Genomic DNA, 17,270 nt, shown 5'->3' on the forward strand with positions numbered 1-17,270 from the left:
AGCTAGGATTTTTGAGAGCAGGGTAGGATCTGAGGGGAAAAATTAAATTTCACTTATTTTACTGCCAAAATTATTAATTTGAGGAGGATATCAGCATTAATTGGGCTTAAAAGAAAGTTTAAGTGTTGTTTAAGCTGTTATTTCGGTCATAATTAAAATTTGGGCACAAAGAATCTTTAAAACAGTAGCTAGGACCTCAGAAGTTAACTGTACATATCCTTGTTGCTTATTTAAAAGATGAACATAGAGGTAGCAAAGGTACCAGTCTAATTCACTCTGACAAAACAGAACACAGGCCCACAGTTATACACTATGACATGTGTGCTTTTAAAAGATTCACTGGATGCTATAAGATATATTAACCAAATTTACTAGAATTGTCCTGGTTTCTGAACATCGGCATTCCAACAAGAAAATACATTTCTAATTGAATAATTTTGAAGTGTAGCACTGAATAGAAGGTATAATTCTCATGCCGTATGTGCTATTGCAGTCATGAAATGATTCCAGGCAAGCTTGATAATCAATTGTGAAGCAACACACACACAAAAACAACTTCAATTCTATTTTTCCTTTTCTTTTTAGGGATTCTTTGTCGCGACTATCTACTGCTTCTGCAACAACGAGGTAGGCAATACTATCACCATTTATAAAGGAAGGTATTTTATAGTTAACCCAGGGCTTTGTACATATTTTCTTGGAGCTCATATCCACAGTTGATCTCATAGAGTTTTATGACTAAGTAGGATTATGTTTTTCCTCTACTTCAGATGAAACTTTCCTGTGGATATGTGGTAGAAATGCAGGTAGGAACCAAATAAGCAACTATATTCTTACCATTTTGTTGTATCCTGAGCCAATCAGTCCTTCTAGAAGCATAGTTAAAACTCTTCTGAGAGTTCCCATAGAAAAAGACACTATTTCCCTATTCTTAAAGAAGATCCATTCCCTAGTTGGGACAGAGCCAATATATTATTAGTTTTCATTTATTCACCATCTCCCCAACACACACACCTTTTTTTTGGTCAGTCATGGGGCTTGAACTCTGGGTCTGGGTGAGGGCTGTCCCACAACTCTTCTGCTCAAGGCAACTGCTCTACCACTTGAGCCACAGTGCCATTTCCTGTTTTCTTGTGGTTTATTGGAGATGAGAGTCTCACGAACTTTTCTGCCTGAACCGCAATCCTCAGATCTCAGATCTCAGCCTCCTTAGTAGCTAGGATTATAGGCATGAGCCACTAGCGCCCTGCTACCATCCTATTTGAAAATTGCTTGATTCTAGTGTCAAAATACTGCTTCACATTTTGAAAATAATCCTGATGTTAAGTCAAAAATGATCCTCAAATTTAAATATATATATATATATATGTTATCTGAATATTCAGATAGGTAAAATCTATAGATTTACATGGCAAATATTCTTGGAGGTGACAGTACCCTTTCTTCTAAGAAAGTCTTACCTGGGAATTCAATTTTTAAAACATGAAAGTAGAGCTGCTATCACCCCAACCTAGTTGTGATAGCCAAGACTGGAGATTTTCTGATTCCCAATTAAATTAACTAAACTAACAATGTCTAGTTTTCCTCTCTAAGACCTTTGAGAGAATGAACTGTACTTTCTCTAGGATTGCATAATTCTAGTGAAAATGTATTTAAAATTAATTCCTATTGATCATTCTATGAGACTTTGTTAAGATACCAATATGTTATTTTCCTATTAGATATATTTTCTAACCATTAGCAATTGATACTTAAAATATTTTCTATTCTTTCTTTCTTTAGTTAAATAATACTTAGTGAACACCTAAAATAGTTTCCTGCTCTGTGGCCTGTTCAACCCATTGTGGAAGTTTTAATTTTTTCCTCTCTTTGGTAAATTTTATTCCTTCCTCCCCTCGTCCAATGTTCATTCCTTCACTCAACAAAGATATATTGTGCATTTTTTATGGCCAGTGGCTAGATTAGAGGCTTAGGATAGATAAGAAACCTTATTATATTGCTAGCTGCTATAGAAATCCCTCCTTTTTTGAGAGTAAAATCTAATCAATGAAAAGGGTTTAAATTATGTTAAGTAGAGTATCACCAGTGAATGCTCTTGCTCTTTGAGTTCTTTCAGGCAGCACATAAAATGAATTTTTTTCATCTGACATAATAACAAATCAAAGCTAATATAAAAATCAAATCTGGATGGGCATGCCTTGAAAAGCACAAGAGGATTTAGTGCATTTGTAAAAATACCACAGAAATGTATTGTACTTCACCTATGATGCTGTCATTGGGAATGTCAAACTGAAAGCAAACCCCGAGGTACTCCTAATAATTGAAATGGCTTGAGTTCATTTGATGTATTGTCTCTGTGTTGTTGAGGGTTTTTTAAATAAAGAAACCATTTCCATTTTCAATAAGATTCTGCTACTGGAAGAATGGGTCAATGTGACATTCCTAATAATATAGATAGTATACACTATGCCAAATATAATATCACAGCCTCTGGATGTCAAACATCTGGGCCTCAGCTGGGCATTCTGTGTACAAATCTATGTATCACCCTTACAACACTCAGCGTAGGCAGAAGTCTCACACTTGAAGGAAGTTATTTCCAGGTGCATGAGACGAAGCTGTGATGGGAATTCTCTCACTGAATATTGTTTTAGCAGAGACCTAGAGGCAAATATGTGAGTTTTACAATGGAGAGATTGAATTTTTCATTTTCATTCTTACTGGTGGTGACTATTTTAGGAAATGGAGGGTTTGTGGGTTAGACTAGAAGCAGGGAAGGAACTGGGAGACACATCAAAACAGGAATCAGAAAATGCCCATGAGAACACACTTAAGTATCAGATATTTTCTACAGTTCTTCTAACATTTTGACATGGACTTTCCATACATATAAATAAATTATTAGGTATCTAAGGGCCCTTTTTCCTGCTTGGTGATGTTGCTGATGAGTTACAGATTGAAGCCAGTTGTAACAGTTACATCTTACACCACCAAACCAGCCCTTCATTTTTCAAACAGCAATAAATCACTTGATAAAATCCAGGGGGAGGGGGAGGGAATGCAAAGCTATTTGTGTTCTTTGCTCTTTTTTAATGTCAGAGATAAATTTATTTATAAATTCAAAACTTTTTAATGTTATATACTAGTATCTATTAATATTTCTGTTGATTTTAAGAAGCAATGAGAGTCTCCCTGGTGGATTTTGTTGTTTTGTTTTGTTTTGTTTTGAAGAGCACTGATTCAATGTTCTTATTCTTATCACCAAAGCAGCATCAGGTTCAACCTGTGGAGATAATTGCCCTTATTAAATTGTAATTATTGAGATGTCATTTGCTTGCTGCTCAGGGTCTCTTTTATATGTGTGGTTTATAAATTGAAGCAGATTGCCCTCTCCACACAAAAGGATGGGTTATAATTTTAGAATGCAATTAGAGAAGATTGTGAACTTTCTGTAATAATAACTTTAAAAATTAAAATAGACATCAAGTGCTTTGCCCTCATTCTGTGCTGAGTACTTCAATATACATGGATACTCTAATTAAGGATTATTTTTTAAAGTGAGGAGACAAAACAAATGTTTTGTTTCTACTGTGCCCTTTTGAAAACTCATATTAAACTTACAATTCTCTGTCTTGGCTAGCTGTAAATATTTACACACACACACACACACACACACACACACACACACATACACACGTGCGTGCAAACGGTTTCCACCACCTTAACTAAAGTTTTACCTGGTATACCTCATCTCAAGCCATGTGAATAAGAATAAATACACTTTATGGTGATATGATCATAAAATGTAGAGCTCCATGGTTGGAGCATATATTTTCTGAAAAGAATTGTATTTAAAATTTGCATTGTCATGGATAAATATCAGATAAATGTTTCCTAACCTTCCCCAGTGCTGTGGCATGTACTCTATATTATAAAACCACAACAGCTTTCACTCACTGGATTTGAGAGCTGAGGAAAAGTTTTGTCCAAAATAGCAAACAGCCTTGTCAGTATTAACTTAGACCAGCAACTCCCTTCTCCCACTTGGCCACTCTTTTTCCTCCCAGGATGGTACATTTCAAGGCCACAGCATATACAACTCTGCCTTTGAGATCAAAACTCCAGTTTTAATCTCTGATAAACTCCAAGGATCACGTTCCTAACCTTTTTCTCTTCCAGGTCCAAACCACCGTGAAGCGCCAATGGAACCAATTCAAAATCCAGTGGAGCCAGCGTTGGGGAAGACGCCCCGCCAACCGCTCGGCTTCTCGTGCTGCAGCCTCGGCTGAGGCTGGCGACCTCCCTGTTTACATCTGCCATCAGGAGCTGAGGGAGTTGGGGGCCAACAACCATGACCAGGAGGGTGCTGAGATCATTGCATTGAACATCATCGAGCAAGAGTCATCCGCTTGAATGTGAAGCAGGACGCAGCGTTGTGAGCACTGAGCCTTCATATTCTGGGGGAAACAGAAGATAGACCGTGCATTTACAGTGATTCCCATCCTCCCAGGAGCTGAGCATATCATTTGTGAAGAATTATTAAGTGAATTTGTCCATAGTAAATCTGAAGAAAGTTATTCTTGGTACTATTTGCTTTGGGAGACAGTCTAGGAATGGAGTCTCCCACTGCAACTTGTGAACCCCATCATCTACCCTGGACTGAGAAACACATGTCTTAGTAATGCTAGCAAAGTATCCGAGAAAAATAAAAACGCAATTAAGTTGATCTAGTTCAGATACAGGGTGCTCCTTGTTAATCTTGAGCCATTTCTATCTTTGAAAAAATTCAAACCACTGTCAATATTTGTTTTTCTTTTTAAACTCTGGATTTTGAATCAGACTATTTCTGTATTTGGCTACGAATCTGATTTTTAATCTTTTACTTTAAATCAGTTCTGATGATTCTCACTTGTTTTACCATCCATACAATGTCATCCGCACAAATTATACGGCCTCTGGAAGACGTAGTTCTCAAAGATAAGATGGATAAGAATGTGAAGAAAAGAACTGCATTTGTCAGAGAGATGTAATGCTTTGAATGAAAAGAAATGTAAAGTTGGATTGCTGGAACTATTCCATGGCCACCTTGGTCTTGGATAATCCTATCCACTGGGCAGGTTCTAATAGTTGTAAAGAGTCGGTCATAAAGTTGAATGCGCCTTGGTTGTTTACATTTATGAATTGGGAGGTCACAAAGAATCCATCACCAAATTTCCACAAAACTGCCAAAAATGTAATTTTTAGTGGAAGAAAATGCTCTTTAAAGACTTTTCCACTTTCCTAAATGCTAGGGTTTTTAAAAGTAAAACAAGCTGAGGTTTATAAAGCAGATTACCTCTTGTGCCCTTGGGTGCTATCTAGCAGTAGAAGATACATTTGTTTAAGACTGGTAATTAAAAGATTCCATAAAGTCCATTAACTGCTTTCCACCCAGCTTCAAAGCTTAACAAGATTGTAGGAATATTCAGTATGAATAATTAGAAATTGGTTTATAATTGATCTCTTGTATTATCAAAACAAGAGAAAAAAGGTTGCCTGCATATTACTTCATGTTAAAATAAAATAGAGTTTCTCATTAAAACTCAGTGTTACATTTCTACACCTCTCTTTACTTCCCAGCATAAGATCTAAAAACCAAAACCAAAAAAACACAGGAAAAGACCAGTATCATATCTGGCTATGTTGAAATCCTCCAAATCTCATTGTCTTATCCATATCATCTCTATGCTACTGACTTTCAGAAGGGATTTAGTTGTGGAAAGACAACTAAAGAAAACTATGCTGATTCCTGCTGGTTACGTATTTAGTGCACCCAGAGAAAATTAGATTTCTCCAGTAAGATGTATTTTGGATACTACTGCAGTTTAAGTCTTCTTTACTGAGTGCAAGGGAGGAAGAGCAAAGAAGGCATTTTTTTTTCCAATCACAGTGTTACGTAGTGATGTTCCTATTTTTGTTTACAAACTTGGAAAACAGAGTATTCCAGGCAGCTCTCGTACAAATGTGATAATCTATTGCTGAAGTATTTTAAATGTTGTTGTGCTAATGTAGTAGTGACTGACCAGACTCCCGGAGTTCATCATAGTATTGTAAATAGTGCCAACATTGTGTGAACTGCTTCTGCTGTGTACATGTTTAAATCAATACAGAGCATATTAAAAGCAAAATGATGTATATTTGCATATTTTTCTAAAAAAATACATGGTTCATCTTTCATTCATCCATTCATTGTGTCTGCTACTCATTCATTCCCTGCTTCCATTTCCACCATGAGCTGCTGACACCCCACCTTGCTTGTTCCATAGAAGGAAGAAAGAGAACCCAAAGGTTAGGTTAGAAAACATATGTGAGAAAACTATCAAGGACTTTACCTTTATTAATGTAGCCACCTTTAGTCTTCAATTTGACAATGAACTTCGTGCCACAGCTCTCATATCTTTGATAATGCAAAAACCACTCCCAACCGTCAATCTGTTATTGTGTATGTTTAGAGTAGACAACAAAGAAATCCGGCGAGGAAGTATCAAATCCTCTCACTGTGCATTGTTTTGAGATTGTTGTGGGACCATTCTTGATCTGTCTAGCATTATATCAGGTCATTAGAATTGTTACAATTGCCACTTTTTAATGTAGCTGGGGTGGAGAGAGACACTAAGGATGGGTAAAAAGTAACTAAGTATCATTAGAATGCACAAAGGTTACTGTTGATTTGGAGAGCCAGAAATGGAAAACTGAGGATTAAATGAGAACTAAGATGAGCTAATAAAGGTAAACAGGAGCAATTTGTAAGTACTTCACACTATGTGATAGCATCCAAAATTGTTGCCTCATGAAATCTGGGGAACTTTTTCAGAAATGATACATAAGGGCTGAATTGTTTCCTAAATGTTCCACAGTGATACAAATAGATACTATTTTCCCTGTGATCTTGAAGAACAAAAGCCATTTTCCATTATAGCCTAAAACCTAATCCTTCAACAGAATGACTTACATTCAGTCATCTGCCCACCTGCTTTGATTCCTAACTACAAAGTGATTCAAAATAGGCAAAGTACAAATGGATAATATGATTCTCAGAGGAAGAAAAGCTAGTGGAAGAGACATGAAAAATGTTAATAATGGGGCTACGAGAGTTTTCATTCATTCATTCAGCACTCATTGGTTCTGCAGATGTTTCATACACCTTCCATCCTCCCATAGTAACGTTTATTAATAGTAATTATCATGGCAAAGTTTCCTTGCAGAGATGACCACCTCTTTTCTGAGTTAGTGGTCAAAATCAAAACCTACTAAGTGAAAAGTATAACCACTCATAACTTTGGGGTGGGAACACAGAATGACACATGTGGTTGGAGGTGCCAGTGTCCCTCCTCATGAACACTAGACCAAAGAACTCCAGTTATCAGATGCACTCTGAAAGCAAGATCTTCATACAAAGTTTTGATACTATCTTCTTCAAATACAAAAAGTCTGAAACATAGATCCATCCATCAGTTACATTGCAGTCTGCTGCCTGCCATGAGAGTTAACACTTCAATGTTTATAATGAGATTACTTAGAATAAGTGGAAATCAGAAAAGCAAGCTGAGAAAAAAACACAAGGTGAAGTCAGAAACTCCATCTGATACTAATATTGAAATAAAGATAAGAAAGGATGTTGTATAGAATAGATAAGCTAATCGTCAATGATACTAATATTGAAATAAAGATAAGAAAGGGTTGTTATATGGAGTAGATGAGCTAATCATCATTGACTTATTTATTTTGAGTACAACATTCCAGTAATTGGTGTTTATTTGCTGCTTCTTTAATTACTTTTATTTAGAGATATTCTCTATAATTTAAGGGCAAAGTATGTCTCTCCCAAAGGAATGGGTGAAGAGGTAAAAAGTAGAACATAAAAACAATGAGAGATACAGAGGGAAAGACAATAACTAGTCAATAGTCACAGAAAGACACAAAAAGCCTGCAATGGGAAATGGGATATATTTGCAGAAATATGGTTAAAATTCTTCCTCAGTTGAAAATAAAAGACTTCAAAATAGAAATATTTCAAAGAGTTCCAAATAATTTTTAGGGAAAGATCAACATGGCATGACAGAAGGTTGAAACTTGTATCTCACAGGAGAAAGATGAATATTGAAGGAGAAACCTGAATATTGAAGAAAGAAATATCAATAAATAAAAGACTAATAAGATATGTAAAATATATCCTACTATGACAACCAATCTTGGATCAGAACAACAAAGTCACACAGGCAACAAGAGACACACACAACATGAACTCTTAAAAAGTTCAACAAAATAAACACCAGAAAATGGGTACTTGAAAGGGGTGGGAGTTCCTAAGAGGAGATGGATAGATAAATGAAGAGGAAATGAGAAAGAGAATACAGTCACAAATTCAATGTATAGCCTACAAAAGTCAGAAAATTGAGGTAAGTTGGATTGGGAGAGATGGGTGGGAATGCTGAAAGGAGTGTCATTGATCAAGATGCATTTTATTTCTAAACTGCTTTGTTAAAACCCACCCCTACCCCCAATAAAAGTAAACAGGGATAGGAACATTATGCTGGGGAAATATGAACCAAAAGAAACCAGTGGGAGCTATCTTAATATTAAACAAAACATAAAAGATGTCTTGGTCCTTTGGGGTGTTTTAACAAATTTTCTTCAGACTGGGTGATCTATAAGCAGAAATTGATGTGCACAGCTCTAGAGGCTCAGAGTTTGAGATCAAGATGTTTGCTCAATTCAATGTCTGATGAAGGCCCACACCTCGTAGATGATGCTGTGATAAATGATAAAGGGAGCCAGGGAACTCTTTCAGGCCTCTGCCATTAGGGAAATAGTCACACTCAGGCAGTAAAAACTCCTTGTTAGTTTATCATTTCTCGTTCTTCTAAGTCTGTTACTTTGGAGATTCAGTTTTAATATAAGACATTTGAGAGGACTTGGGCGTTAAGATTAAAACAGACAAAAACAAAAAATGATAACCCAATAAAAGTTTTAATTCAACAGAACACTTAGCCACCTAAATTCATGCATACCTTAAGATGCACCTTCAACATGCATCAAACAACACTGAGATGAGCACCACCAAGAGACAGATGGTGGCTCAAATTGTAGAGCAAAAAATTATAGAAAACATGCATTCTCTTTAAGTATGCCCAGAATGTTGATGCAACAGTGCATTTAAGAACAAAGTATATATTTACAACAGAAAAATTGAAACCACACAGAAGATCTCTGCCCATAACGCAAAATAAATAAATAAAATCAATAGAAAAAATTGATGCTAGAAACAAATATTTCTAAGTAATTCTCACTTTTTTGGGGGGGGGGCTTGAACTCTGGGCCTGGGCTCTCTCCCTTAGCTCTTCAGCTCAAGGCTAGCACTCTTACCATTTAGAGCCACAGTGCCACTTCCAGCTTTTTCTGCTTATGTGGTGCTGAGGAATCGAACCCAGGGCCTCACATATGCAAGGTAAGCACTTTACCACTGAGCCACCTTCCCAGCCCAGTAATTCTCACTTTTAAATGGATATTAAAAAATACAGAATGCACTTTTATCTGTTAGTGTCACAGAAACATTAATTATTAATATTCTTAAAGTATTACAATTCCGAATTCATGGGGCATGCCTAAAGCAATTCCTAGAAATTCAAATTTTAGTCTCATTTAAGAGAAATCAATAAATCAAGCAACCAAGAAAAAACAAAACACAAAAGACGGTCCCTGTCACAGCAGATTTTCGGTAAAAAATGAAAGATTATGGACCAATAGCTCCTTTTATCTTCTTCATAATGAAGATAGTAGCTTTGTCAGAAAGGTAGAGTGAAATGAGAAGAGTTTCATGTCTGGATATTAGTGAGAAATAGAATTCTGTCTTCTGAGTAGACGTCTAACAGTACGGCCCTTCTTCTGCTTGGTAGGATATTTAAGGATGCAGTCAAGACATCTTTGAACTGACCATGAGCGAGGAGGATGAGAGTCCCCAGATGTCAATCTAAAATTTTCTCTGAAGAAACGCAGCATGACAGATAAAAGAGCAATTGGATAGATTTCATGGGAAATTACCTGCTAAAGAGTCATAAATCATTCTTATATCCTATAGACATTATAGGATGATGCACAGTGTGAAAGGAACAGAATGAATTGAAAATTTAAAAGCAAATAGGAAAGTACTATAATGTGGATATTACAGAGAGTTAGGGAGACCTCACCAATAGAAAAACATATTGTCTTTAAAAAATAAAATAAAACCCTAAACTACTAAAGGGATGGATGACCAGCATAATAGAACCTTGAGAACTGATTTGCCTATATAACTAAAAGTAGAAGCAGGGACCCAAAGAAACATAGGTTCCATGGTTTCCTTTATCTGTAATAACTAGTATATGTCTAGGACAAGCAGAAGAGGTCAAAGCTATGTACCTATGACCATATAAGGTGCTGCTAAGAGAAATGAACCCCAAGATAAGGACACAAGAGATTTTATCTTTCATGCTGTTCTTTTTAATATACTTATAATGTACTATGTGTTTTGTTTTGTTTTGTTTCTTTGTATGTTCTTCTCCATGGTATAACCCCTGTTGTCTCTGTATTTGATTCCAGTGTCTTGCATATTATATACCCATTTTTCTAATTTGGAGAGGAGAAGGGAAATAACAAAATGCTGAAACAAGGATACAGGATGACCCATTGTAACAACAAGATAGATGCACAAGAAGACACTATGTTGAAAACGAACTTTACAACTTTGGGAGGGGGGAGGGAGGGAGGAGTCTGGAGGTGGAGAGTAAAGGGATGGTAGGGGAAAAATAAAGGAGGGGGTAACAATGCTCCATAGGAAATGGACACATTACCTTGCTCGTGTAACTGTAACCCCTCTTTACAATAAAATATATATATATTAAAAAATAAAAGTAGAGGCAGACCTGATGAAGGAAAGAGAAAAGAACATCTGAAGACATTAGCATGATATTCAGAGTTCTCTGGGCAGGATGCAGTACTTTATGAAAACAATATATGGTTACAATTTTTGTTGTTTCACCCATGCTCCATTCCCACAAAAATGGTTTCTATTTGGCTCTCTGGAAGATCACTGATGAGCTCGACTCTCATCATATGTCTATTTGATCTTCCTTAGACTAGTCTATCCAAACCATCTTATCCCTGGAATAATTGGTAAAAGAAGCTATTTTAAAAATCTTAAACCAGGCCAAGAGTGGGTAATGCCTGTAAATCCTAGATACTCGGGAGGCTGAGATCTGAAGATTATAGTTTGAAGCCATCCCAGGTATGAAAGTCCCTGAGATGCCTATCTCCAATTAATCATGAAAAAAAGCTGTAAGTAGAGCTGTGGCTCAAGTGATAGAGAGCAAAACAGCTCAGGCCTGGAACCAGCACGAAAGGAAAAACAAAACAACTCTAGTACTGTTTCCCTTGGCTATGTATGAGTAAGGACCTAAAAGGAAAGGAGAATTGCATTTATATTTTATGCCACTTAAATCATTATTCACCTGTAAGAGAAAAAGAAGCAGCATAACAGACTAGGACTATGAACCAAAAAAACAGATGCCAGATGTGTTAAAATTGCTCTTCTCAAACAACAGGACAACTAAAAGCAATTTCCAATTCAACAACAAAAAAGAATCTACTTCATTTGCATTAATTACTAGTTGACAGAATTCTATGGACTTCATTGAACTTTGTAATGTGCTCTAACAGAAAAACATTTTTCAGATGGTAATTTCAGTCTGGTAGGTAATTATAACAACTCTTATTCAAACTGGCTAATATTTGAGTACCTGCTACTGGCTTAAAAATGGTATTGCACCATGAAGTTCCATCTGATTGACAGTTAGAGAAAATTACTGTCTTGCATGCATAATATAGAGTCTGAGTTAATCCACTTAACTCTCTTATTGTCTTCAAGAAACTGAATCACCTTGGACAATCAAGAAGAATGAAATTTAGTGTCTATTGTCTTTAAATATATAACTTACAAATTACACTTCAATTTCTTGAAAACCAAGAATTTCTTTTGAGAAAAATATAACCACAAGTAAACCAGGGATAATGTACAGCCTACTGAAAGGCCATGAGTTTGAATACAAATATCAACATTGTCATTTTAGTATGTCACATGTCACTTCTTGGTTTCTTTCTCGATTTGTAGTTCTTTTTTTTAAAATACCTTATTGTTATTGTAAAAGTGATGTACAGAAGGGCTACATTTACTTAAGTCAGGTCATGAGTACATTTCTTTTTGAACAATGTCACCCCTTCCCTTGATCTCTCTCCCAGTTTTTCCCTCCCACAAGTTGTATAGCTCATTTTCAACATAGTGTGTAATGAGTATCACTGCTGCATTTGTTCATCCTTTGTTCTTCCATTTCTCTGCTCTTTTTTATCCTCCCAAAGAAAGGCAAACAAACAAACAAAAGGAAAAGAAAACAAGAACAGTAGCAAAGAAAAAATAACCTCTTGTTTTCATTTCCTGGAGTTCATTTTGATAAATATTATTGTACATGATCAGATTGAGATTCCATATCACACCAGTTAGAATGGCCATTATCAAGACAACTAACAATAACAGATTGTTGACAAGAATGTGGCCAGAAGGGAAGGCTACTACACTGTTGGTGGGAATGTAAACTTGTTCAACCACTATGGAGGTTCCTCAAAAGACTAAACATAGAGCTTCCCCTATGACCCAGCAATTCAACTTCTGAGCATTTATCCAATGGATTTGAAGTTCTAAGACCCATCATCTGAAGTGTTACCTTATCAGTGATCAAACTCCCAAAATTATAAATACAATGAATGTTGTTGTTGTTGTTCTTTTCTGTGTGTGCCAGTCCTGAGGCTTAAACTAAGGGCCTGGGTGTTATTCCTGAGCTTTCATGCTCCAGCCTAGCACTCTACTACTTGAGCCACAGTTCCATTTATGGTTAATTCTATATGGGTCCGATAGACTTTCTTGTGTGAGCTGGCTTTGAACCTGGAGCCTCAGATCTCAGCTTCCTGAGTAACAGGGATTGGAATTGCAGGCCTGAGTCATTGGTATCCAGCACAGTGATTCTTTTTATCATACGAATATGTTAGTCTGGCATTCTGTACTTCAGTTACCAACAATTAACAGATGCTAACTCAGGATTGTGGACTAAACTATTTGGGAATTTTTATTTTCCTCTCTAAACACTTCTATTTCTTTTATTTTGGGGGGGGGATCCAGTCGTGGGGCCTGAACTCTGGGCCTGGGCACTGTCCCTCAGCTCTTCAGCTCAAGGCTAGCGCTCTAGCACTTGAGCCACAGCGCCACCTCCGGCTTTTTTCTTTTTGCTTATGTGGTGCTGAGGAATCGAACCCAAGGCCTCAGGCATGCATGGCAAGCGCTCTACCACTGAGCCACCTTCCCCAGCCCAAACGCTTCTATTTTTGTGCACATATTTCTTCTACATTCACTTCAAACTTAAGAGAAAAGGGGAAAACAGAATTCTTTTCAGTACAATATATTATATAATACCCATGAAATTTTTATTTCCATTTGATCCCTGTAATAAAATAAATTTACAATTAATAATCATTTGAGCCACCTTTTGAATGAAACAAGTTAAAAGTTGAACACTTACTTCATTTGATATAATGGTAAGAAAATGAGTGTTTTCATCTAATATTTCTACCTCCAAAAAACCAATCCTTCTACTTCCTACATGTGACTTGAGGCAACTTGGAGAACATTCCAGAAATGGAGTGGGGCTAATGTACTGGTTATTGAATAATTGTCTGTTAGTGTTAATCCTCTTTTCTGTATTCTTCTCTAGAATGCTAACTTTAGTACTCTGTGAACTACAAATTATAAATCACCTCGCCAACTCAATTTCAGTTAAGTTCTGTCAATGGGAGCCACTGGCTGGTGATTGGAGAGTTTCTGAATACTCTCAGTGCTCATAAGAATTCAACATCAACTACAACTCCACCGTCCAGATATCTCATCACTGCTAGCACCAGCTGCATTGAGTTTGGCTCACTCAGCAATACCAGCCACCAAAGGTCCAAACCCTAGGTAATTTGGGCTCCAGAAATGCCAGCAGGAAGTACACTGTACACTAAGAACTATGTGCTCCTCCTTTAAGATTCAAGAACCATAGAAACAAGTACTCATCTCAGAAACTCAAGCACCACTTCTACATGTGAGTGTGGGGTATCTTTCCTTTGATATCCTCAGTTCCCTGTTGATGTCTGCAAGCTTATCCATAGAGATAAGTGACTTCTTTCTTCGACCATCCTTACAAAATCTCAACAAACCACACATTTCTTTATCCTTAGAGTTAAGAGTGATCCAAATACTGTTTAAAAGGCCACCTTATTGAGGATCTATTACATATTAAAAAATATTACTAAGAGATTTAGCCAATAAACTTGGCCAGAACTGCAATTCTTTGCTTCAACTGTAGGAGCAATTTTACCTCAGAAAATTCCATTTCCCAAATGGAGAAGTTGCTGGTTATTCAGTGAACTGATTCCCTCAAAACCATACTTTACTTGAGCCATTAATATTTACACATGCTTTTTTATCCCAATATTCCTTGAAAGAAAAGTATAGTAAGACGAATTGCAATACTTTAAAAAAAAAAAAGCCCTTTAACATCTCCTTAAGAGTTCCTTGGAGCCTATGTTTCTTTGGGTCTCGATTATTTCACTTAATATGATGTTTTCCAACTCTTTCCATTTCCTTATGAACGGGGCAATGTCATTCTTCCTGATTGAGTCAGAAAGACACATTTTATTGATCCATTCATCCATTGAAGGGCATTTGAGTTGCTTCCATATGCTGCAATGAACATAGTTGTGCTGGTAGATTTAGTGTGTCCTTGTTTGTGATCATTTGGGTAAATGCCCAAAAGTGGGATTGCTGGGTCATAAGGGAGATCTATGTTGTCTTTTGACAAAACTCCGTACTGCTTTCCAGAATTGTTGAACAAGATTATATTCCCACCAACAGTACAGTAGCATTCCTCTTTGGCCACATCTCCATTAGCATGTTATTATTTTTCTTGATAATGGCTATTCTAACTGGGGTGAGGTGGAATCTTAATGTAGCTTTGATTTGCATTTATTTTATGACTAGAGATGTTGAACATGTCTTCATATGTCTACTAGGTGTTCTTATTTCCTCTCCCAAGAAGTCCCTTTTCAATTCTTGAACCCACTAATTAATGGGGTGGTTGTTTCTTTGAGGATTTGTTTGGGGGGGATTAATTGCTTTGAACTCTAGATATATTTTCAACATGAGGCCCTTATGTGTTGTATGGCTAGTGAAAATCTTTTCCCAATCTGTGGGCTTTCTATTTATCTTGCTATCTATGTCCTTTGCCATGCAGAAGCTCTGCAGTTTAATGTGATCCCATTCATCTAGACTTTCTTTGATATTTTTCCTTTGGTTTATCACCTATTATCACTGTTTTCGATTTTGGTACCCTGTCTTCTATGTACATTTATCTGATTTGGGGAAGGGAAGGAGAATACAATGGGAATACAAACGACAAAGGGTGAACAATGTAACAGTGATATTCAGACTATGAGGGAAATGAACTTTACAACTTGGGGGACAGGAAGGGAAGCAGGGGTGAGAAGTGGGACAGAGAGGGTGGGGGTAACACTTTTCAACAATAAATGTATTCATTGCCCTACTTGATTGTAACCCATCTGCACATGGCCTTTCCAATAAAATTAAATTTAAAAAAGAAATGTACTCATTACCTGACTTATGTAGAAAGAAATAGAAATAAACAGCAAGAAATAATAAAATAAGATCAGAAATCACCAAAATTATAGAACAAAAAACAATAAAATCAATGAACGTAAGAAAATTTGGTTCTTCTCAAGAGTCAAATAGACTGATAAGAGGCTGGGAAGGTGGCTCAGTGGTAGAGTGCTTGCTTTGCATGCATGAGGCCCTGGGTTCGATTCATCAGCACCACATAAGCAGAAAAGGCCGGAAGTGGCGCTGTAGCTCAAGTGGTAGAGCGCTAGCCTTGAGCTGAAGAGCTGAGAGACAGCGCCCAGGCCCAGAGTTCAGGCCCCATGACTGACAAAACAAACAAACAAAAAAAACCTGATAAACCTCTAGCAAGACTTACATCAAAAAGAGAAAAAACATAAATTAGCAATATTAGTAATGAAACTGCTATCACCACAGATCTTGAAGTCAACAAAAATATAATCAAAGAATACTATAAATCATTCATTTGAATAGTTCTATGTCTATTAAGGGAGTTAAAAATCTCCAAAAGAAGTCTCTAGGCCCAGATTATTTCACTGAAAAGATTATAAAATGGCTAAACAAGTAACACAAATTCTAAGTCATCTCTTCTAGAAAAAATAAACAGAGAACACATCCCAATTCATTTTATGAAATTATTATTCCTCTGATACCAAAACCCTACCTAAAGAGTTCAAAACAGAAAAATATTTCTCATGGATATAGACAAAAATTCTTTAAAATATTAATGAATACAATGTAGTATTATATAAAAGACATCTTTTGTTCAAATGGCTTTTTTGTTCAAATGTTGAGGGTATTGTTTTTACTGAAATATTTTTTACTTTCTATTTCAAATATCAAAATTATATCATTTATAACAGATTGTTCTGCAGAACAAGATTATCAACTGGTCCAAACCTTCCCACCTCACCTCCCACACAAAGTTTTTTGTGCCACTGTCATTTTGATAAAAGTGTTATCTCTCCAAAATTCCTCTTTATTGTCTCCTGAAGATGAAATCTAAAGGATACATGGGGAAACAAGCCAAAGAGGAAAAGATATGACAAAATCTATTTTGGCTTACAATTTCCAAAACGAAACTATCAAGATAGTTTAATGATTTTAAACCATAAGTGCCAAGTTCCCATCATTATCATTAAATACCAGCCAAATTCTTCAAATTGCCAGTATGTTGAAAAGTCCTCTAATATGTCCAAAATGATCAATGGAATTTCAATCCTAAAAATCATCTCAGCTTTGCTTTCTAAGGCGTCTTGGAAAGTATTTAAATGAGCTTCTACCAAATGAGCTTTTAAAGATAAAGACAAAGTACTGACTAATTCTATCAGGTATTGCCAAACCTCTGTCCCTGGATAGATGCTAATTATAATCTCATTTAGAATTTTTTTTATTGGCACATACTTAACTCTCAGGGATAAAACTACAGTTCGTTTACTCACAACAAGCCTTGTCTCAAAGATTAATGACTCAGAAG

General features: G+C 36.3%; 1 protein-coding gene across 2 annotated transcripts in view; it reads left to right on the forward strand.

Annotated features, from left to right (window-relative positions):
- Calcr (calcitonin receptor) overlaps positions 1 to 4,413 on the forward strand; it is a 33,486-nt gene extending 29,073 nt beyond the window's left edge. For both annotated transcript variants that reach the window (XM_013026025.1, XM_013026026.1), the window contains 2 exons: positions 586 to 627; positions 4,180 to 4,413. In XM_013026025.1, coding sequence (XP_012881479.1) covers positions 586 to 627; positions 4,180 to 4,413 — 276 coding nt within the window. The remainder of the gene's footprint in view (positions 1 to 585; positions 628 to 4,179) is intronic.
- The last annotated feature ends 12,857 nt before the right edge of the window (positions 4,414 to 17,270 follow it).

The sequence above is a fragment of the Dipodomys ordii genome, unplaced genomic scaffold (assembly GCF_000151885.1).
Source record: "Dipodomys ordii isolate 6190 unplaced genomic scaffold, Dord_2.0 Scaffold90, whole genome shotgun sequence".
Taxonomy (NCBI): domain Eukaryota; kingdom Metazoa; phylum Chordata; class Mammalia; order Rodentia; family Heteromyidae; genus Dipodomys; species Dipodomys ordii.